We start from the raw sequence: 24,521 nt of genomic DNA, 5'->3' as shown, positions 1-24,521 counted from the left end.
TTATTTATGAATTATATTTTTATGCATGAAAATATTATGCACAATTATCTATTGTATTTTACTTAATGTCATAATCATAACATTTTTAATTAAAATAACTTACGCTCTTCAGAGTTTTAAGAAAGATACAATTGTACATATGCTAATCAAATTCTTAAGAACTGAGTCTTTATTTTCTTGTCCAATCAGTGCATTTTAGTTGTTAATCTATACCTGATATACTTATTTGTCAAACATATATTAACGAAATCATATATGCCTGAGTTATGGCTTTGTGTAATATTGTTTATATATGCAAAAAAATCAATCCGTTTTGACTGGGTTTTAAATACTTTCTTCTTTCTATTTAAAAATGAAATGATTGCTGCGAGATCGTCAGTCGGTAGCCCTTGTCTGTTGCAGACCATAGTTTTATATATTGCTATGATATCCTGACACGTGACCAGACATCTCCAACTCGAGGCTTGATCTAGCGTGTGTGGACAGAATGGAAGAAGACGGACCACATCACAATTACGAAGATGGGCCTGACATGCACGATCAAGGATATGATTATGACCAAAAGATGCACAGATTTCCAGGGCCACCGGGTCCTAGAGGTCCGAGGGGATTTATGAGAGGACCAAGGTGACATTCGAAACGATGTTGTGGCAGCACACCCACCCCTACCTAAATATACGGCCCTGTTAAAAAGAAACGAAAAACAAACAAACAGTAGTAGCATTATTAACTAGAATTGGATTGGAAATCGTTTTCTTGCAACTAGTATAAAATATTTGTTAATACACAGTTATGGTTATGCTGGCCCATTGAAATCCACATTGTGGAATATTCAAACTTGATAAAGTATTTGGATTCCTCAGTTTTGACGCACTTGTGCATTTACAGTTCAATTTTCAGAAGTATATTACTTTCATTGTGATATCTCTAATTTAATTTTCAAAAATCTATTAGTTTAGAAAAGCATGCATATCAGATGACTGATATATTCCCACATACTTTGCTTACATTTGACCCAATAACCCAGTGTCGACACATTTGTGTAATGTCACTAGTCCTACATGTAAGACATAGCACATTTTGATTGTGTTTAGGTGCTGTGTCTTACTAGCCAAATAACGGCCTTGCATAGTGTGTTCCGATGTTGTTGACATCGGAATGAGTAATCAAAGTTTCAGGAACATCTCACACACTTGGCAGCCTATATCAACATTTTTCCACTAATTTATGTGTAATTAATATATTTTCTGTGCTGTCTTTATCCAGGTGGAATGAAAATATGACACTAGCAAATGGATGCATTTTCACGTTCCGTTGACATACATTTGAATTTGTTGCAATGCGATAGTAGTCGAGGTATGCCGAAGTAAGTTCAAGTAGGTTCATGTTGAGGATCTGTTTCTTGAACAAAACGAACTGTTGCTTACAGTTCCAATAGGCATAATATATTTTTTATTCATTTCGTTAAAAAATAATATTTCAACTTAACCCAATTTCGGCATTCTCGGCTTTCATCGCTTTCCAGCCAACTGAAATTTAGGCCAAAGCAGGGATGGTCCTGGCGTTTAAAAAGCTGTCGCAAAAAAAATCGCCAACCTCAATGTTTTGTCGCCAATTTTCAAAAAGTGTCGCCACAACAAGTAGTGTACATTTTTCCAAGTGTTAATTTAGTCTATTAATGTAACAGGCAATGAAAATTACAAAAGATGGGTTAGTTAATACTTTAATTACAACAAGCATTAACAAAATGTTACAAAGTGTTACATGAAGATCCGTCGCGATTTTAGGGCTGCCCACTTGTTGAATGCAGTTTCAAAGTCTAATTTTTCACATCTGTACATGCTGATTCTCATTAAATTCTCGAGAGATGAGATGCAGAGCTTATTTCAGATGTCAGTTTTTATGAGGTTCATCATACGGAATCCACGTTCACAGTCTACAGTGCTGACAGGTGACACTAGTAGTCTCTCAGCAGACCCCCCCCCCATGGCTAGCTTCACAAAGCTTGTAGCGAATTGCTTCCTAAGTACCAAGAATGATCACTGAATGCTGTATAAATTTTCTCGACAAGAAAAATAGGATCTCCATTCCCACGAATGAAACGTACACGAGTCAACACCTGGCAATACTGGACCGTATATATAAGCATAAATTCACACCCAATTTAGGGATTCTTTCACTCCTGTATTTTGAGAAATAAATAATTATTATTAACTATGCAAAACTGTTTTTTTTTTTTTGCTATTTCTTGTTGCGGAGTTTAAGTCTCTACAGCCGTAACACGGGACTGATGGCAAAAGGAAAAGATCAATGAGTAAAATGCTGCACTGGCGACAGATGTAATTGTGATTGAGATTTTTTCCATTTGCTTTGTATTTATACACAGTAGTCGGTACTTCAGAGGTTATCAGTTTTCTATGAAGGTTCAGCAAAACTACTGTATTGGTATATGTATAAAAAAAACAGAAGGATTAGCCATACAATTAATTGTATCTGTTCTATTCGCGTCTTCAGAAGTCGGTCAGTTGTAGGTTTAGTGCGGTAGCATGATTGACTGTATCGCAGCATACAGTCCTCAGCCCAGATGTCAGCATAAGCAGATTATGATGTAACAATGCACTGTAAAGATGGGGTTGTCAATAAGAACAAAGGATCGTTTGTGTAACAGATTGATTCCAATGCATTGCTTAGTCAAGTTTGTGGCTTCCTTTCGTTCTGCCTTTTAATTTATCCAGTCCAAATCCATGATTGTATGTACAAATTAAATAACCAAAAAGTATGTTGCCAAAAAAATCGCCAGATGGGATATTTTTGTTGCCAATAAGGAAAAAAAATCGCAATTTGCGACATTGGCGAAGCCCAGGACGATCCCTGCAAAGAAACTTGAAAACGGGTCCATTTCTTTTGTGAGAATTTGAATTTATTAGAGGAAAGGCATCAGAGTAAGTAAAGCCCAACTCAGACATTATAACTTTACTTTGTAGAAAAGCGTTATTTTAGTTGTCAGTTGTGTGAAATATTCATGAAAATTTTACTTTCGTAACGATGTTAGTTGTCATCAAAACACACTACACAGCGCCATTAGTTAGGCTGTAAGACCCTGACGCCCACAACATAAATATCAGCTTCAGGTCTTACACGTAGGACTATAATGTCACTTGTTTGTTTATGCACGTCATACATTCACCTGCTGCCTGTCACTCTTGTGCATTTGAAGCAACAAAATATTTTTTATTGTAGAGAAACATCAATTGCACTGAAATTTCTTGGATCACATAGAAATTTAGCATTTTTACATATTTGTTATAATTAACAGATTTTGTCTCAAGAGCTGAAAAAACAAATTGGGAAAAATCATTGTGGTATTGCAATAAAACTTTACTTGTAATAAAAAATATCACATTTGCATATGAGCTATTTTTGTAAATTTAGTTGGCAGTGTTGATTTGAAGAATCTTTGTACTGTTTTTGGAAATTAATTGTTTTGCATCCTTCATTTTTTCTCTAGAAGTGCAGTTAATCAAAGTGACAGGAGTAGGGTATAATTTTCATTTTATCATCATTCTTCCCATTATCAAACAAATTAAGTGGTTGTGATGTCACATATAGATGCATTCTCTTGAGAACTGGAAATTTGTGCATCAAATTAGGGTAGTATCACAGTAGGATGTGCAATGAGTAGCATCACATTAGGATGTGCATTTGTGCAATAATGCATTTTTCCTTACTGAAGTACATGCAGACACAATCAAGTGGTTGCATTTTAAAATTGTTGGACACTGTTTCAGCTTGTTGAAGATTGATGGTATCCAAGGAATGCTGAAATTGGTTAACTTGCACATTTTCTTACGCAAATATGTCTGATAACATTTGTCCCATTGTGAATGGCTATATCCATTTTATGAAAGAAAATTAACCCGTGCTTCAGCCAGATTTTGGGCGTATTCCTTGACTATGTCGCTGTTCAGAAACCTGCAGTGAGTTTGAAAATGGAACCATTTGGTTGTGTTAAGATATACACAAGTAAGGAAAATGACATTAATTGGGGAAAACAAGATGGCCACTATCACTAAACCGGCTTGAAGCAGCTGTTCTGTTTTTAGTGCTGTTTTCATTATATTTGTGCTTGTTGCTAGTTTAAATTTACGTTATTGTGTTCATTATGTATTGGCTGTTAAATTTGTATGTGTTTCTTCATCTCCTTGTTTTAGAAATGAGAACAATTCAACTTTTTCTCAGCTGTCTTGTTTTTAACAAACCGCCATCACGTGATACTCGCCAGTCAACCCATTTATATAAATATAGTCCATGCAGCGAAATCAGCCCACTATACTACTAAGATCATGGAAAGTTCCAGCTGCAAAGAACTCTTCGAGATTACTAACAAGCTAATGTCAAGGAACAAATCTACACCACTTCCAACTACCTTCTCTCCAGTCGACCTTCCGGACATGTTTGCAAATTTCTTCCGTGAAAAAGTACAAACCATTTGTGATAAGCTTGACACCACAATTTCAGTTGACTCATCGTCACCATACATTTGGGATACAGAATTTGAGCAGCAACCATTAGCAGCATTTGAACCTGTCTCCATGGATTCCATACGTACAGTCCTGATGAAGAGTGCACAAAAGTCACGTGAACTTGATCCAGTTCCAACATCACTGCTGCTTGAGTGCTTAGATCCAGTATTGCCTTCACTAACTGATGTTATTAATACCTCTCTCTCATCCGAGGAATTCCCATCATTTTTCAAAACTGCCATTGTAAAGCTTCTGCTGAAGAAACCAACACTAGACTATAATGATTTAAAGAACTACTGCCCAGTTTCTAATCTCCCATTCATATAAAAAATCTTAAAGTTGTTCTATATCTCATCTAAATTCAAACGGTCTTTTTAGCAATGTACAGTCTGCATATCGCCCTTGCCACAGTACTGAAACTACTCTTCTAAAAGTAGTTAATGACATTCTCTCTCTGCGTTGGATAGCGGAAAGATTACAGTCCTCACCCTCCTTGATTTGTCTGCAGCATTTGACACAATAGACCATGATGTATTACTTCACCGTCTCCAGCATGTATTTGGCATTCATGATACAGCCTTACTGTGGTTCAAGTCCTACTTGGTCAACAGGACACAGATTGTATCTGCAAATGGAATCCACTCCAGCCCAGTTGATCTATGTTGTGGTGTTCCACAGGGGTCTGTTGTTGGACCTGTTCTTTTCATTCTGTACACTCTGTCGCTCTCAAGTGTCATAGATCATCATCCAGTGTCTCATCAATTGTACGCTGATGACACCCAAATATACAAATCTAGCCACACATCTAAAGTTGATGCTACCATCCAAGTTGTAGAGAGGCGCATTTCTGATGTGAAATCATGGATGACATGTAACAAGCTGCAGATGAATGATGATAAAACTGAGGCCATTCTGATCACAACACAAAGACTTTTTCATTCCCAACCTTTACCTCAAACAATAAATATCAGCAACACCAACATTAAATTCACACAATCATTACAAAACCTAGGTGTTACTCTGGACAGCACTCTCACATTGCACCAACATGTCATGAACTTATGCAAGGCTGCATATCTTGAGCTGAGACGCATCAGCTTAATTTTCAAATATCTTTCAGTTGATGCCACTAAAACTTGTGTGTTCATTAGTACTTTCAAGACTGGACTATTGTAATTCAATTCTGTCTGGTTCATCTCAATATCTGCTCCAGAAACTTCAAAAAGTTCAAAACACAGCTGCTCGGATCATACTTAGAGTACCACGATCAGAGCACACCTCCCCGCTGCTTTGTACCCTACACTGGCTATCCATTCGATCCCGAATCAAATACAGAATTTGTTCTCTGTGCTATGTTTCACTGTTGGACTCTAGTCCAACATACCTATCCGACCTCACCCATGTGTACACACTAGCAAGATACTTACGCTCCTCTTCTGACAATCGTATACTCATTATTCCCACTATGAAAACAAAGGCATATGGACAGCGTTCTTTTGCATATCAGGGCCCAGCAACATGGAATGAATTGCCCATTGAAATTAGACACAAAGACATGGTGATCACATTCAAAAGGGCTCTCAAAACTCATTTATTTCAACTGCAAGAACAAACTTAAAAACGTAATAATGTTTCCTACCTTAAATATTCTCAGCATGTTTTTTAATGTTTTTTAATTTCATGGTGTTTGTTTTTTGTACTCGTATCATTATATATGTTTTTATGTTATAGCTGTTGTCTAATGTTGTAAGGCGCTTAGAGCTTCTAAAGATTAGGCACTATACAATGTCCTCATTATTATTATTATTATTATTATTATTATTATTATTAATGTAAGTACAGTATAATTAAAGCATTTATACTACAATATGTGCTATTGGCTATATAAGATATTCTTGAAAATTTGGCCTAGTGTTGACTGATGTCAGAACATGCGCCATTGGTACAAGATATATACCCCCCTCCCCTCCATATAATTGCCAATATCTTACATTATAGGACTAAGGGGGTAACAAGGAGTAGATCTTGCTAATTTAGGCTGGAAAAATGATTGACCAACAAATTGTTCTCAGCCCATGTTTCCTGACATAAGTGCTGGAGTGCTGGTGGAGAATGGTTGTTTTAATACAATCCATTCTGGAAGTTCCTGATACTTGTATAAAAACCTAAGACACAATAAAATGACCAGGATGTGTGTCAAAAGTTCTCTTCCAGAACATATCAGTCCTATACACCATAACTACCGTACTCTACCTTCAGTTACAGACTAAGGTCAAGCAAATAAAATAAATCTACATAACAAATGTATTTCAAGATGATTTGTCTAATAATTGATAATAATAATAATAACACCTGCTATTTAAGTACAGGTCCATTCCAAAGTATCACTACATAGAGACTTTAAAGGGGAGCAGAATAGTTGACTTCTTACTTGTACAAATCTCTGTTCATTTTTTGGCAAACAGACCTGACAAAAAGGAAGAAAAAAATACCACACACAAGAGGTGAAAGTTTTGTTTGATTGGTGATCAGACCCTTAAACTTTCAGCATAAATTCACTCTGACAACAGTTTAAATCTGCACTCTTAAGCTACATGTATTAAGGTGTTGTACATTTACGAAGATTAATTAATTTTTTAGATAACGCCCAAGATATACCCCACCTTGATTACTTCTGGTCAACTCTTAAGGCATTTAACACTGTTTGCTAATTAACATATAGAGCGAATGTTTTTTGCACATATGCTGCTTGGTATATTTATTCGTTCCTTCTTTGTTTAATGATGGTAATTCTTGTATATTATATCTAAAGCAGTGATGCATAATATCAAGCACTGTGTCTCAAAATTTGTTCTTTCAGTGGATTAAAATCCATGCATACAGTTTTGTCTAATCTTGGCAAGAGATTACAATTTTGATACAAGTGAAAAGTAAGGTGGGACAATTGGCTTTTCTGAAACCACATGTCCTGGGCATATGGATATATACATTTTGATCAGCAATGATGTGTGTGTGTGTGTGTGTACACTGGAAATAAAACCGTATATCAGCACATACAAATGTTACCACTCTACCACTGACAGACCTAAAGAAGAAAAGACAAGTTAATATGTGTATCAAATAAAAAGCTGTTTATAGTGAATCATATTGATGCATGGAAGAGGTTTATTGTTTTACACCTAGCAAAGGAGTGGTTAATCATCCTGGAGAAAACACAAACCATTTGCATGGTATGAAGATGTCATGATTTTGCATTTACTTGTAGCAGCTATAAAACTGGTGTATAGAACATTGTTAAATAAGCCTGCTGTTAAAAAAAAAAACTTTCCTAAACTTCTACCGAATAACTTGTGCAATTTTCATATATTCACAAGGTGGTCAGCTCCACACAGCTTCATCTTCATATATTTGAGATACTAAGAAATGATTGGAGAACATAGTTGAGTTTGTTTGTAAAAGGTCTTGTTTTTCAGGGTTCTCATTGCCAGGTGAAGTTAAAACTATGATTTCACCAGAAAATATTCCCAGTGATAACATAGTTCCATTTGATCTTGTGGTTTTTGTGACAGTCAAATATTTTTAGTGTTCTTTCGTCAGAGGCATAGAACTCTAGTACTAGCTTGACTTAAACAGCTGCCTTTATAACAAATGGATATGCAACTTTATTATTCATTTCAGACCACCACCACCATTTGGGCGACCTCCTGGTCCCCCTGGCCCTCCTGGTCCTCCACCAAGGTTCCGACCTCCCCCACCAGGAATGCGTGGTCCTCCACCCCCTGGTATGAGAGGACCCCCTCCCCCAGGAATGAGAGGGCCACCACCACGGGGGCCACCACACCATGGACCTCCAGGACCACATGGGCCACCACACTTTGGACCAGGACCAGGCAGGCCACCATATGATCCAAATTACGGACCTCATCCAGGTATGCCACCTCCAGGGCATGGACCAGGGCCAGGGCACGGACCACCACCCGGGTAAGTGAATTTAATTTCTCAGTATAAATAGATTCAAAATAGACAAAGGATTCTTACATTAAAGTTTAAACTTTAATGAGATGTAATCAGATGGATAAATTTATATTAAACTATTCGTTACAGTAAAGGCAGTTTTGAAAGACTGTCCATTCTGCTGAAAGAATGCATGCAAGACGTTTCTAATGACAGGTCACAACACTATATTGTTGATATCTGTATTGAGAACCTGGTCTCAAGATAGGTGGTGTCAAAGTTGTTTTCAGGGAGGATTTTACTGTATTGGCATAGACATCTGGGTAAGTGAATTTCATTGAATGTGCCCAGATAGGACAGTGCATGGGCAAACGATAATTAGGCAACATAACAGTTTGAACATATTGAATGGCATACAAATAATTTTTGCAAGAATGGTGTGATTTTTGGTTCACTTTCGTCATTGATTTGGAATAACATTGTCTTGAACAGAGTATGAAGCAATGGAAACCCGTTTAATTTTATGGGGATCAAACATTGAGATGAGAGAGCCTTATCTTCTTTTCTGTCCATCTGTTTGTTCACACATTTTTTAACAAGCTTAAGTTGGCATAATTGGTTGGTGAATTGCCTGTTACATGTAGTCATCATCCCTTTTGAAGATTTCTTATTTTCAGGTTCATTTATCATGCAATTATTACCCTTTCTGTATCACTAACTACTGAAAATTTACACACAAACACATTCATGCCTTGGCTTAGTTGGTTCTCAATAAAAATGGTGCTGCTTGGATATCAAATATGGCCACCACAGTGAAAATCTTGTTAACACTACTTCTGCTAGACAGATAGTCAAATCAACATAAGGTTTTCACATGAAGATGTTTTATGTCTTGTTGGTCATAAATGACAACGGTGCCAATCTGACATCCAGTATGGTTGCCACAGACGTCATTTAAAAAATCTTTATACTACCCTTAAATGCAAAGTCATAATGTAAAGTTTTCACCAGACGACTTGTTATTGGTCCAGAATACTGATTTTGCTAATGTGACCTTCCAGTAGGAGAATAATCACATTTCAGCAACCTGGAGAGAGAACGATATAAACATGTTTTTAAGTACTACTGGTCACAGACCAAAAGAGTTTATGGGATAGTCTTATCTCCATTGACTCTTGTCTGATATCAATCTTCTGATATGCATCTGTTTGTATGTTTGTTATCTCTATTCTGCTTGGAGGAGTGCCATGAAGTTTTACATGCCCATTCATCTCAAGGTGTAGTTGTTCCTAAACAACAATGGTTTTAATCTGATATTAAGTATGCACGTGAACTTAACATTTTCTGGTCTGCAATCAGGGATTATGTATTGTACAAACATAAGATCCTGTTTATTTATTTATTTATTGGAAGAAATGGGCAAGACTTAAAAGTCACCATGAAGAGGTATTGTACTTTCTTCATTTAAAACTGGTGTTACAGATTTTCACCGCCATTTTATTATTTAATGAATGTACTTACAAATGCTTTTGGACCGTTCTTTATCATTTACATGCAAATTCGTCTCCACTTAGAAACAGCCAGAAGACAGTGTTAGATATATTGCAAAATTCTGTATCACCTCCCAGTTTATCAGAACCTCCTAAAACAATTTTCAAAAAGTCTTCAACAAATTCTCTCCTTTTTCAGAGTAAATTCATTGAAATGAGATCTTCTGTTATAGCTGTGCTTCCCTGTATAAATAAATGTTTGAATGATGAAGACAGTTTGGAGATGCCATAGCGACATCCATTTCACAATCTCATGCCAATCACCAGAAGAACCCAAACATTTTTAGTGCAGAAATTACAGCTGTACTCAAAAGCATTGAAGGATAGTTGAAACCTCTCAAAATACCAATTACACTGTCTTTGGGATTCCCTTTCAACATTGAGAGCCCTGCAGAATGTTAAATTTGATAACCCCTGTAATATTCCAGGTACTAGAGAAAGATGATGTTCTCTTGGTTTTGGAAATGTATTCATTACTTTTGGCTGCCTAGTCACATCATTATAAAAGGTAATGAAGCACTCAGGGTACTAATTTAGTTGCCATAGCAATCCTATGCAAACACCATGATATAAAAAATTCAGTAACTAAAACTTCTGAGTGCTTATGATCAAACCTACATTTATCAGTATAGATCAAACCTGTATGTCAGCTTCTGTGTAGAGAATAGGATATGAGCCACTGCATTTTGTGGACCTGCATGTGTTTGAAACATGTGCTTTCGATTCCGCACCAAAGAGTCTGGTGCTAATTTCAGTACTGAGTGTTCCAAACACAAGACTGTTAAAGGGCTGAAATTCCATCAATAGAACAGTGTCTCTATTTTTTTAATTTGCAACTAGGATAAGATCTCAAAAGATTCTCCGGATTCGGCCAATGTGGGTATGTGAGAAAGCTTGACAGTAGCTTCTCGTGGGTCGGTGGTTCTTTCCGGGGTTTTCCCGGGTTCTTCCTCCACCATTAATACTGGCCGCCATGTATGGCCTATCGTGTGCTGAAAAGTGGCGTTAAAGCCTACAACAACAACAAAAGATTCTCTTTCCCCCAAAAAATAACCAACATTATTAACCAATCCTGGCCAGTCAAACCCTAATATAATCTATTTTATGTTATCCATTTCCATGCTGGTTCCTGTTTTTTCATACAATTAGTACTGTATGTCCTGAAAGGGCCGATAAAGGAGCCAGAGATTCCCTGCGGTCACTTGTTTTTGAATAGAAGATTCCATATACGGATTTAAAATCTTGTATAAATTGGTGTGTCTCATATTTTGCAAAATATTCGGAATGAAAATGCTACAAACTAGTATTCCACAAAGTATGTCAAACCCACTATCTCTTGTATAGAACAAACTGAAGAGATGGGATGGTGTTGTGCTGATCCTTTATTGGACACGTGTCTCATGCATACCTACAGAAAGGTGAACCTCAGTCGGCGTGTGTACCATGCCAGTGTCCACTGACATTCTTGTATAATGGGTCAATTTCTGCCTTGTGAGATGGAAGTATTTTTACGTGAACTGCTTGGAGAAACTGTACAAGGATGTACCACCCAGGAAACTCTTGGAATTTTTAAGAGATAGCAGTTTAGACAAGAAATTGTAATGAATGTGTTACCTTTATATGTTATTGTAAATACATTTTACATGTTTCTATTTTTTATTTTTGTTGTTATACATTTTTTTGGAAGGCTTTGTCTTCCATTTTTATTTTGCAATTCAATTTTTACATTTTTTAAACAGCCTTTTGTTGGCACTACATAGTCACATTTGTGCTGATGTGCCATACTTACATGCATACATTTTTTATCGTTTGATTCCAGGAAGTACTTTTAATATTATTTATTTCTATTTCAGACAGGGAATGGGCCCTCCTCCACCAGGAATGGGTGGTCCCCCTCCCCCAGGCATGGGTCCACCGCCCCACAATATGGGGCCTCCCCATGGGATGGGACCACCTCCTAACATGGTGAGTATAGTACTGGCTGTCTATAAAGAGACCAGTGAAATTAGAATTTATTTAAAATTTGTTCAGCCATCCATAACTTTACGCAAGTAATTGTCATTTTTCAGGGTTTGGTTTGGTTTTAAACAAGATTTTGCCTCCCCCCATCCCCATTTTGCTTTGCAACATGTCCTTTTATTATTTTTACTATTTATCAATGAAATCCATTCCAAATTTTTAATGCATTTTGTTTCAACCATATGTCATTTTTGTTGTTGTCAGAAACAGGTACAGCACACTTTTAGCAATTCTAAAGAACAAAATATCAGAAATAACAGTCTTGTCTGCAGTCCATTTTCCATTGATTCAGAAAGAATACCTTTGTATTCTATTTAGTGGATTTTTGTGTTTGTGCAAAGTCTGATATTTCTTACCTGCATAATCTTTATAGGTTCAGTGTTTTGACTTTCTAACTGCATCACTTGTTGTAACGGACATTGTTAGTAACTGCATTATGCCAGTGGGCATCAGACAGAGACCAGGTCTGTCAGTGACAATGGGCATCTGACAGTGACCGATTGTTTCTCTTTGGTGATTTATTAATGCACTTTGGGCTGAATTTGAGCACTTCATTATGTTGTTTTGCATGACAAGTACAAAATATGAGCGTACAGTAAACTTTGCTTAATCACACTTGGACAGCAACAGATGACAGGAAGATTGGTGTTGTCATGTCTTACCTCCATGATTGACATGGTGTGTTTATAGATTTATTTGGTAGTTGGCATGGACCGATTTGAGTAGTGGATCATTAGAGACATGGTTAGGAACACAATATTTGACATTGATGCCATACAGTAGTTGCTTATTAGAGTCAAAGGCTGATTGTAACAACACATTCTAGCAATGTTCAAATCAATCACAAAGCTTTTAATGCAAGCTTTCCGCTGCTGGAAATTCACTATTCCAATAATAAATAATTTTGTCCTGAATGAATAGAAATGGTTTCTACAATAAAATAGCTCTGTACTACATTCCAGGACCAAACTTTATCGATAGCGTACGTTTCTGACACCTGTGGATTTTTCAGTTATAAGATCAAGGTCACTGTGATTAGAAGAAAAAGATGGATTTTGTACACAAATTTCAGTTAGGGTTAGAAAAAGATGGATTCTGTACACAAATTTAAGTTAGGGTTAGAAAACGATGGATTCTGTACACAAATTTCAGTTAGGGTTAGAAAAAGATGGATTCTGTACACAAATTTCAGTTAGGGTTAGAAAAAGATGGATTCTGTACACAAATTTCAGTTATCTACATAAAGGACTGTTAAACATTTGGTAGGCTTCCAGTGTGCTGTTTACCATTAAGCATGGGGTATGCTTACAGTGTACTGTTTATTGTAATATTAAACATTGGATAGGCTTACAATGTACTGTTTACTGTACTGTTAAACATGGGTATGCTTACAATGTACTGTTTACTGTACTATTCAAACATGGGTATGCTTGCAATATACTGTTTACTGTAATATTAAACATGGGTAGGCTTACAGTTTCCTGTACTATTAAACATGGGATGGGTTTACATAGTATTGTTTACTGTAATATGAAACATGGGATAGGCTTACAGTGTACTGTTTACTGTACTATTACGGGTTGGAAGCAGCAGATTTAGACAAAATATCTTTCTTACATATGCACCAACTACAGACATTAATTTCTCACATGATAGTATAACTTTGAATTAATTTTAAACTTCCTTTTGGATGCAAAGAAAACTTGATTGCATGGTTATCAGTCTAATAATGTTTACTTCATTGATAGGATAAAGTATGAATAGGACATGTGATTCAGTTCTTTCAAATGAATTTAATCATAGTAATTATTTTAAAGCCATGGGAATATAATTGAGGTAATGTTTAGTCTGTTGTACAAGAGTTGTAAGCGGAGACATTTCTTGACCATTTTCTGTTATTATAAAAAAAAAGAGTGAGTTGTTTATCTCTTTACCTTCTGCTAACGCATATATGTGATGTTAAAAATAGCCTTGTAATCCCAGAGATGCATGTACAAGCTGCTAATAATAATTTCTCTGTCCAGGCTGGCTCATACATGCGTTTCAGGCCAAGAGTTGGGAAACCCCAGAGACACATATAAACGTTTCGTATTAAAGCTTTGCATTGGATGAAATCGTAAACATCCAGTCTTTTTAACAATATTTAGCCAATGATAGTAGTCGTAACATAAAATGATGAAAGTGTTCTATTAGTAGTTTTACAGCATATAAGTGGGAATTACCTTTGAAAACGAGGTCAGTTGTCAAAGTGAAACAGTGGCAACATTCATGTATTCTGACGACGATTCCAGTGAAAGTTTTTAAGGCAGCCATTATAATGCTCTGGGGTCAGCCTACAAACAGCTGCTAGAAGGCAGGCTGCTTATCAGGCTTAGTAGGTAGGGCAGTAAGTACTTGCAGAAGGTAAAGAGTTATTCAAGAGGACACATAGGGGTCTAAAGCGCTTGCCCTGATCACTGCCATATCTCCTCTGTCGTGTGTGTTCAAGTCTTGGACACAGCCTATGTGGGTATGTGAGAAAGTTTGTCAGTAGCTTCCAGTGGGTCATTGGTTCTTCCTGGGGGTTTTCTGGGTTCTTCCTCCCACTTATACTGGCTGCTGTGTATAGCCTATCATGTGATGATCAAGCCCACAACATCAGCAACATGATAACACATAACTAAGTTAAAGCATGGATCAGATAAGTGATTATGTAAGTGATAATACTAAAACCGATTTTGCATTTGCCAATTCAATATTTAACGCTAGCAAGGGGAGCTAGAAGAAAACATAATGAAAGCTGATGTCCAAAGAATATTTTCAGTAAACCAAGGAAAAGGTCATGTAAATACTGATATAAACAAATAACTGCAGGTTTTTTCTTCTTATATTTTGAGGGCAGTTTTTTAAATATTCCATGGGACAAGCTGAGGTAGGTTGCTGGTGGATATTTTCTTGAAAAAATGTAATTCTGAATATTACGTAGAACACCTATTCCAAATTTCAGGATACATGTAACATTTTGGTTTTGGTGAAACACAAGTATATGATGTAGTACAGTGTTCTGTCTCCCATCTGCTACATGAGGTAGATATAGCTAGATACAGACATAATGCATGGCCAAAATCTACATTGATGGATACTTGTGTACTGACTGTTGTACAGTGGTTTATATCCCACCATCTACATTAAGTAGATGTGTGAATTAAATATAGCTACAAATTGGAAACGAGACAAATATGGGGTCAAAACAAAAAATACGTCTTAACTGAATATATGATTTAGGTGATTGGTACAAAGTGAACATTTTAAGTGGAGAACATTTTATAATGGTCATTTGTAAACATTTTCATTTCCCAGTGCAAAAGCAAAAGGTAAATAATTCAAGTATTTTGTAAATTCTTTCTTAGTATATGTTCAATGAATATATACTGATGACAAATTTGTTCACCATTACAGAGACCACCTATGATGCCGCCACCAATGGGAATTCCCCATCACAATTTCTCAATGCCTCCTCCTGGGTTTCCTCCACCAAATCAGTCAGGACCCATGTCAAATCAGAATCAGCCTGACCCTTCACAAGAACTTTGGGTTGAAACCAAGACTCCAGAAGGAAAGGTATTCATCTTTTCAATAATAACTTCCAATAAAATTTTATCTATGCATATAATTTGTGAGATTTGGTTACAAATAAAATATGATGGAAAATTTTACTTTTGAGTCATTTATTTTACATGACGTGACGATTGGGAGACAGTATGGTTTGATTTTCTGTCAAATGCACACCATTCCTCCATTATCAGAGTCCACAGGAAGTAGCTCCCCTTTCATATGGTACCATTAATGCATGTGCAGTTTTTTCACTTCACAAAGTTGTAAATTTTCCACCAAGCAAGAACTGTTGATTTGTGAGAGTGTTTTGAGCAAGTGATGATCGCAGAATGCCTGAGAAAAAAAAACAATTGAGTGATAGTGGCAGAGGAAAGATGCAACCTTGTGGTACTGAGTACTTTGCGAAGTGTGCAAGAGAAACATATATATTGCAGGAATGTGCATTGCTGCTCCAAGTAGCCATGCAAAAGGAAAGAAACACTTGGAACTAATGAAAATATGTGAGCCTACTGTTTTATGGTTAGCATTCATAGGGTCAGCGCTAAAAACATCTGATTCTTTGTCATCACTGTCATCTGCATCAGAAAAGCAGATTTAAACTTCTTCTGCGGCTGAAACAACTGATAATAGGGGTGCAGTTTTCGTAACTTCAAAGAAATCGATGTTCTGTTTATAATTGAGTGTGCATTTAAGCACCTGTGAATGTTTGGCAGATAGATGATGCCCTGTCTTGGTTAATGGTGTTTAAATTAAATTGGCACTGAAATGAATATCAGTCATTAAAGTAATCAAAGCTTTTTCAGAGATTCATTTGGAAAACATTGTCAAATCATTGATATACCACCTGTTATAAGCTAGAGGAGTGGAAATCAATGATTTGTAACAGTCACTGGGACATTTAGCCAATTTAACAAAAATAACATTCAGAAACTTATGGAAGTATGAGTGAACTTTTGATTCAAGAAGAATAAAACTCCTGTGCTGTGCTCTGAATAAAAAGCATTGTATCTTTTTGTCTTGTTGTACGAGATTGCAGTGTTGCACCTTGAGATCAGGTTCCCGTGTTGGCTGTCATTTTCCTCAAGTTAGGAATCTTCTCAACTTCCATGGATGCACTTTTTCATAAGGGAAAAGACAAAAAATCCACATACTTTGTTTGGCTCTTGCAGTGGGCAGTGTTGCAAAAGGGGATACAAACTCTAGAAGGTAATTAATTTCCATTTCAGTCAAACATTCAACGTTGTAGTAGTCTGCCAAGTTGCATTGCAGAGTCATTGATGACCACAAGTAGAACATTATTGAGTTCAGTGCTGACAGAAAGGGATGGGTGAATTTTGGCATTAAAATTGGTGAACTGTTACTTTAAAAAGAGGGAATGATTAAGTTAAATATGAGCAAGGTCCAGAAAGGAAAATTCCATTAATGCAGCTCTTTTCAGGTAAACCAGGTATTGTGCTAAAACATCTACAACAATAATGTAAGTATTGAAGGAAAAGATGATAGTGAGAGGTAGATAACAAGGTTCAGGTGGAAAAACATCCAAAGAATACAAGTTTATTCCCCCCCCCCTTTGGCAGGTACTACTACTACAAGTGTATTAAGTAGTATCTACTCTGTTTTTTCCAGTAGATGCCCAAAGTAGCAATGTAATTTCTGTGGGGGGGGTTTCTTTTGAATATGGTAACCACTTTTTGACAAACTATTTGTAAATTATTTTGATTTTTCTAACAGTTGATGGATTACTTGTGTACTGTTTTTATTATTTGGACACACCATAATGGACATATACAGATCTTTAAGCCTCGATAAGGTAGGAAATTTTATTATAGAAAAAAACGGGGACATACTTCTATTAGAATAACTACAGTATTTATCTTTGTCATTTTGAAATATTTTTGTCCCCTGAATTGGACACAATATCTCCTGCTATTAGGATGACTCTGAACTGCTTTTCTAATTAGGGTCCCTGGGTGGCTGAGTCGTATAAATTGCTTGCCTTTGCTTATCATTGCCATCTTACCAATGTTCACATGAGTTTGAGTCTCCGGATCAGCTAATGTTGGAATGTGAGAAAGCTGCCAATGGTTTCCCATTGGTTGGTGGTTCTTACCAGGGTTTTCCCAGGTCCAGGTTCTTCCTCCACCATTTATACTAGCTGCCATACATAGCCTATCATCAGCTGGACTTGACCCCAAAACAACAACAGCCACTGCGTCTCATTTTATGACACATTTTGTCTGTGGTTGTCTTCAAATTTGGAATTTCTAGATAAAACACTGGAAGATAATGGGTTCATGTTGTTCATTCTAGATTTCTTTTTGGCATTCCTTTAATATTTGAGATCTTAAAGAAACTAGATAATACTTATTCAATCAGGAGATGGATGCAGGAGGTAGTGGGTTTGAACCCCAGTCGAGTCATACCAAAGACTTATAAAAATGATAGGCGCTTGGCATGAAGAGGTTAGTGTTAGGACTGGTCGGCCTGGTGTCAGGATAGTGTGACTGGGTGGAATATCATTCTACACGTCGGCAGTATGATGCCCCTGTACCAGACCACTATAAACTGCCACAAGGCAGACATTGTAGAGATATGACTGAAAAAATGTTAAAGCTACATTAAAAGTTTAAATCACACACACACACAATCTGGAGAAAGCATTGTGTCCAGAAGGCTGCCTCTAGTCAAGTTAGTATTAAAGATGATGAAGCTGCCAAAACTGCCATGTAGTCAGCCATTTATGAATGGAAGGTTCCATGTAGTAACTTCAAATATTATTTGAATTGGCATGTTCAATGTACTTGGCAAGTTCTGTGTAATGAAAACTCCACAAACAAACTTTGGAATATCAAATCCATTATTGCAGAGTGGTATCTCTCATATAAAACAAATTGCAGAGATGATATGGTATTGTGCTGATTGCATATATGACATACCCGACTCGTGCAAGATGAAATTCAACAGAATGCATAACTTGCCTGTGTACAATTACATTAGAAAACATTCTTGATTTCAACCATGTGAGAAGGAATGTTTTAATGTGCATTCATATAAGAATCTTTGTGATGATGTATGTACAAACCTGATCTTTTAAAAAGTTAATGGATATTTGTAACCCTATATTTTAAGGTTTCTATATTTTTACCATCTGTTTTATATACCCTTTCAGGGATTGTAGTTCTTGAGCTTTTATCTTTCATATTGTTGGACTATATGTTTACCATGATTTGGCAGTGTTTATACTCCTAGTGGTTTTATTTACAATATTGTATCTTTTTGTTTTAGAACTTTATTTTCATTCATTACTTATATTGTGCCAAGTAGCCATTACACCCTTTACATGCTCGTATTCAATTGGAGACCATAGTCCTGGAATTTTGAAATCATTATGTCACAACCAACAGCTCTGAATCGACACTATCCGTGTTTAGTGTGCATTTGTTTACGGGATCTGATGCATCAGGTTGAGGTCACCATAGGAAAGCTTTTGTGTTTTATTGTATCGATGAGATAGTTCGCTTTGATTTACATAATTTATTATGACATTTGATACACATGATGATGGTAGAGGAAAATGAGTGTTCTCTTGTTTGATTAAAATATACTTTAGTCGTTAACATGCTTGACATTGAAGTCATATGTATTTGTTTTTATGATGGTGTGATGTTGGGGCACAGATCGCTGTCATCCTGCCACTGTGTTGACATACATTTTTATTTATTTTAAAGGTCTCATGAATGTTGCATGGAAATAGAAGTTATGCTTTTGTCAAAAAATTATGCATTGTAATTATGTTCAATCTCTGTTCTGCATGCACATTCTGTACAAGGTGTAAGGCAGTGGTCATTTATGTTGTAGGTGTACTACTACAATGCGAAGACAAGAGAATCTGCATGGACAAAGCCTGAGAATGTAAAGATAATAACGCAGGCAGAAGTGGAACAGATGGCTGCAGCCCAGACACAGGGTCAAGACAGCAATGTAACTGCCCCAATGGCTACACCAGGGGGAACAACTACAGCTGCACAAGCTGCCATTGCACAAGGTTTGTCATCATTCCACTTACTTCCCCTTTTGAAACATTTGTACAGGTTGGAAATGACCTTTGATATACAGTAGGTGATCTTCTCATAGATTGCTGATACGGTGTATCATCATTGAATTCAGCATTAACGATAACAGTGTCCAGTATCATCATTGAATTCAGCACTAACGATAACAGTGACCAGTATCATCAATGAATTCAGCACTAATGATAACAATGACGGGCATCATCATTGAATTCAGCACTAACGATAACATTGACGGGCATCATCACTGAATTCAGCACTAACGATAACAATGATAGGGATCCTGGCATTCTGATGGCCCTTGCCAGCCGTATTCCCCAAAATTTAAAGGAGATGTAACAAGTTATGAAATAAAAGAAGTAAACATTGAGATATGTAATTATTAAATGTACCTAAAAATGTCATTTTCTGTCCCAGATTTGCAAGTGTGTTTGTGTTAGGATTATCTTTCCATGAAAAAATAGTTTCCTCTCAAAGTATTTATAAAACACATCGTTTCTTTAAAAAAAATGTAGAATTTCACCCAACAACAGCATTTTATTCCAGTATAATATTTTTAGTTATATTTATACAGATATTTATTTGATCACAGTATCTCTGAACAAGCAGGCTATGGCATTACTAGACTTGAAACTCTAATGTAGCATTTTGGAACAGAGAGTAAAGAACTCTGCTGTTAGGGCCTTATGGTTCTTCTGATATTTCAGCATTTGCATGTAGATTGTCCTTAATATCATGAGATATTGGTCTTTCTTGAGAATTAAAGTCCAAGAGGTATGGGCTATTTCCACATCTTGAATCAGCTTAAATTACTTCACTTTTGGATAGCATGACAGGAGACATCTGGCGGTCTCAAACTTTTTCATCCTTTTACTTTTGGTTTTTTGCATGCAAAAGTAGGCGTTTAATCTAAGTTTTGACTGCATCATATGACAGAGTCATCTACCATCTTTCATTTGTGCATTCTGCTACCATAATGGTAAATGCATTGGTTTCCTATTCCAGTTTTTGTTTTAGGCTATCAGCTTCTTATAACTGGTAAATTCAGCAATGCATTAGTAACAGGTAATGTATTACTGCTATTTAAATTTAAGTTTTGGGCTGATAAATCTAATTTTAATTACAGGTGATGGTTGCAACATGCCAACTTGATTTGAGTGCTTTCATTTTAACACCATTTATAATGATGAAATAACATTCAATTTGTGTTGCTGTGCTTGATTTTACATCATGCATTGCTTATGTTCATGTGCTACATCACATCACTTTATCATTACTTTTGATTTATAGCAATTTTGATTGAAATTGTAACCACAGGTATGCATCTGTGGTGTAAATTGAGCGTCACCTTATGTAATGCTTACCTGCAAAGATTTCCTCCTGATCTGATGTCCTGTATTCTCGGTCCAGTCAAAAGAGACAGGAGACTTCTGGTGGTCTCATACAACCATTTCATCCCTTTACGACCACTCCAGTGGCCTAGTGGTTAGAGCGTCCGTCTTGGATGCGGGAGGTCGTGGGTTTTCGATCCTTGACCGAGGCATACCAAAGGCTTAAAAAATGGTACTAACAGCTGCCTTGCTTGGCATTCAGCATTAAGAGGTTAGTGTTAGGACTGGTCAGCCTGGTGTCAAGATAATGTGACTGGGTGGGACATCATGCTATATGTCTGTGGCATGATGTCTCAGTGCTAGACATCACTATAAACTGTCACATTGCAGACATCGTAGTGATATGACTGAAAAATTGTTAAAGCTACGTTAAAAATCAAAATCACATCACATCACATCATCCCTTTACCTTTGGCATACAAAAGCAAAGACCTTTAGCCCATGGGTCATGACTGCACCCCTAGACAGGAAACTTCTGGTGGTCTCACACTACCATTTCGTCCTTTTATCTTTGGCATACAAAAAGAAAGGCCTTTATTCTTTTGGTCGTGAGTGCACCCTGCTCTGATGTCCTGTAGGTCCAAGTCAAAATAGGAAGGTATTATATGTTGGCTGTGTAAAAGGAATCTGATTGAGATCATGTTCTTCTCATTGTAGGCCTACAGGGGGGAGTATTTAGCTTGGACTGCGGATTTGGTATCCAGGAAATGTTAATGCTATAGTAGCAGCAAGTATTAAGAAAGTATTTAATTATTAAAACTTGTTTCCCCCAGCCCTCCATCCCTACATTTTCAGTATTAGTATTTCAGCAATAATTGGTACAATACAATGTATGTGATTTTTCCCCTTGGTGGATGTTTTTTTTTTCCCACCTCTGCTATCATAGACCAGAGAAGCATATAGAATGGTCTCCATTTCATTGTTGGAACAAGTTTGTTAACATTACTCCTCCCAAACAAATTCGAGGATTGCCATGAAACTTTATATACATTTTTGTTTCATGGTCTAGTTAGTCCAAATTAAAAATGACACTGAATATGGCCACCACAGCATCCATTATGAGAATCTTGTTATCACTGCTACTTTTGAATTGATAGGAAGTCAAATTGACATAGGGTTTTCACCATAAGATTTCTTACGATGTTTTTGAGAATCTTCTCATCACTATTGCCCCATAACTCATTAAACCCTGGCAACAAGTTTACATGGCAGGAGGTTGTAGCCTACTGCCTAGCTCTGTAGCGTCAAGGTGATGTATGGTACACTAAAGTGGGTGGTATTATAGAAAGGTAGACAGATGAAGCTCTACAATGATACCAAATAATCTGGAAGTTCCGGATCACTGTAATCTCACCTCTGTCAGTGTGGGTTCAAGTCCAGAGCTCTACTAGCATGGATACGTGGGAAAGCCTGCCAGTAGCTTCTCGTGGGTCGGTGGTTCTTCCCTGGGTTTTCCAGGGTTCTTCCTCCACCATATATCGCCTATCTTGTGCTGAAAAATGGCGTTAAACCCTAGAACAACAACTAGTTGCATTACAAAATATAGATGGAAAAACCTCATCTTTTGGACTCAATTTTTCTTTACACCCAAAATTCGCCCGTGGTCAGAATCCGATTTTGTGTCAGGAGTTTAGACATTTTGGTCTCAGATCTTAGGCAGACCGGTATGAACTGCAAACAGACAGATGAACCTTTGCAAAAAGTAGGATATTATGGGCATTTGGAATGATGAGTGGTCTCAATACAAAAATAATGGGTCCGTTAAGCACAACAACAAAAAAACCTCCAACTTTTACATTTCGTATGATGTCTTGTTGGTCATAAATGCAAATGGTGCAAATCTGACATCCACTGCAGCTAAGTTGCAAATTTTGTAATCGCTGAAGAATATTCTAGTCATCAGTTATAAGGAAGAAATGGTCCTATCTTCATTTCCTGGAAGTTCTTTCCAGCCAGTAGAACACTGGTTCTTTCAAGGGACTCTTGTTTTAATGATCAGAAATAGATTTTTAACTTAGTTTTGCATAATCAGCTGATAGAAACCTCGGCTGAGAGTGACATTTCCTTAATTTTCTCTGGTCTTATTATTCAGCTCAAGCTGCCAGTAGTCAAGTACAGACAGCCCCGGCAGTATCACAGCCACAAAGTAGTCAGCAGTCATTTCCCAGTACACAGACTTTCCCAGGTATTAACTAGCATGTACTTGTGTGTGTATTCGTGTTACTGTGTGTGTATATTAAAGAGAGTAAAGGTCCAAGTGTTGTTTGTGTAACAAGGGATTATGCAGTACTGCTTTGCAGTATGTGAGAAAACTTGTCAGTAGCTTCCAGTGGGTCATTGATTCTTCTGGGGGGGGGGGGTTTCTGGGTTATTCCTCCACCAAATATGCTGTCGGTAATGCATAGCCTTTTATGTTCTGAAAAATGGCATTAAACCCACAAAAACTAAATCTGATCAATAGTGCTTAGCTTTCTATGCATGCATGCACAGGTATTTGTTTTGATACCTAATTTTGCATCTGGTTTAAGATAGAAGCTTTAAAGTTTGGTTTGCTATAATGTCTATTCTAGGCTGTGAAATCGCAAGATTCATGATTATTTTAGAGTCTGTTCTGGCCATGAAAGGACAAGATTCATGATTATTTTAGAGTCTGTTCTGGCCATGAAAGGACAAGATTCATGATTATTTTAGAGTCTGTTCTGGCCATGAAAGGACAAGATTCATGATTATTTTAGAGTCTGTTCTGGCCATGAAAGGACAAGATTCATGATTGTTTAAGACTCTATTCTAGGCCATGAAATTGTAAGATTTGTAATTATTTGAGAGGTTAATGTTGTTTTTATTTTTTATTTTGTTTTTTAAAGATATTTCCAATCAATTCTAGAGCTTTATTATTGCATATGAAATCTTGTTTACGGCATCTGCTACTTGGTTATTTATAGAACACGGGATTCTCCATCTGTAATGTAATAGTTACCTCAAAATCAAACACATATTTCTACCAATAATATGCAATCTAAGGTTTTTAATACTCCTCAGCATGGTCTTAATATTTTATCTAAATTGGCATCTGAGTAGAATTTCAGTATTCATAGCAAGGAGTGTGTTGTTTTGTTTGACACTAAATTGGCATATGTGATCTGAGTAGAAGTTCAGTATTCATAGCAAAGAGTGTCTTGTTTTGTTTGACACTAAATTGGCATATGTGATCTGAGTAGAAGTTCAGTATTCATAGCAAAGAGTGTCTTGTTTTGTTTGACACTAAATTGGCATATGTGATCTGAGTAGAAGTTCAGTATTCATAGCAAAGAATGTGTTGTTTTGTTTGACATATGAATGACTCTTGGATTTGAAGCTTTCATGAGTTCATTGTGTCTTGGCTGAATCATTATTGTATAGACATTTCATTTTGTTACATCT

The 24,521-nt window shown here is 36.6% G+C and overlaps 1 protein-coding gene across 3 annotated transcripts in view; it reads left to right on the top strand.

Annotated features, from left to right (window-relative positions):
* The first annotated feature begins 436 nt into the window (after positions 1–436).
* LOC149795682 (transcription elongation regulator 1-like) overlaps positions 437–24,521 on the top strand; it is a 92,912-nt gene continuing 68,827 nt past the window's right edge. For all 3 annotated transcript variants that reach the window (XM_089965543.1, XM_089965544.1, XM_089965542.1), the window contains exons 1-6: positions 437–627; positions 8,202–8,504; positions 11,881–11,992; positions 15,485–15,646; positions 19,499–19,685; positions 23,194–23,286. In XM_089965543.1, the coding sequence (XP_089821669.1) occupies positions 488–627; positions 8,202–8,504; positions 11,881–11,992; positions 15,485–15,646; positions 19,499–19,685; positions 23,194–23,286 (997 nt within the window). In that variant the 5' untranslated portion in view covers positions 437–487. The remainder of the gene's footprint in view (positions 628–8,201; positions 8,505–11,880; positions 11,993–15,484; positions 15,647–19,498; positions 19,686–23,193; positions 23,287–24,521) is intronic.

The sequence above is a fragment of the Sinohyriopsis cumingii genome, chromosome 7 (genome assembly GCF_028554795.1).
Source record: "Sinohyriopsis cumingii isolate HCF-2022 chromosome 7, ASM2855479v2, whole genome shotgun sequence".
NCBI lineage: Eukaryota > Metazoa > Mollusca > Bivalvia > Unionida > Unionidae > Sinohyriopsis > Sinohyriopsis cumingii.
The sequence above is the reverse complement of the archived record's forward strand: the minus strand, read 5'-3'. Positions and strand labels throughout refer to the sequence as shown.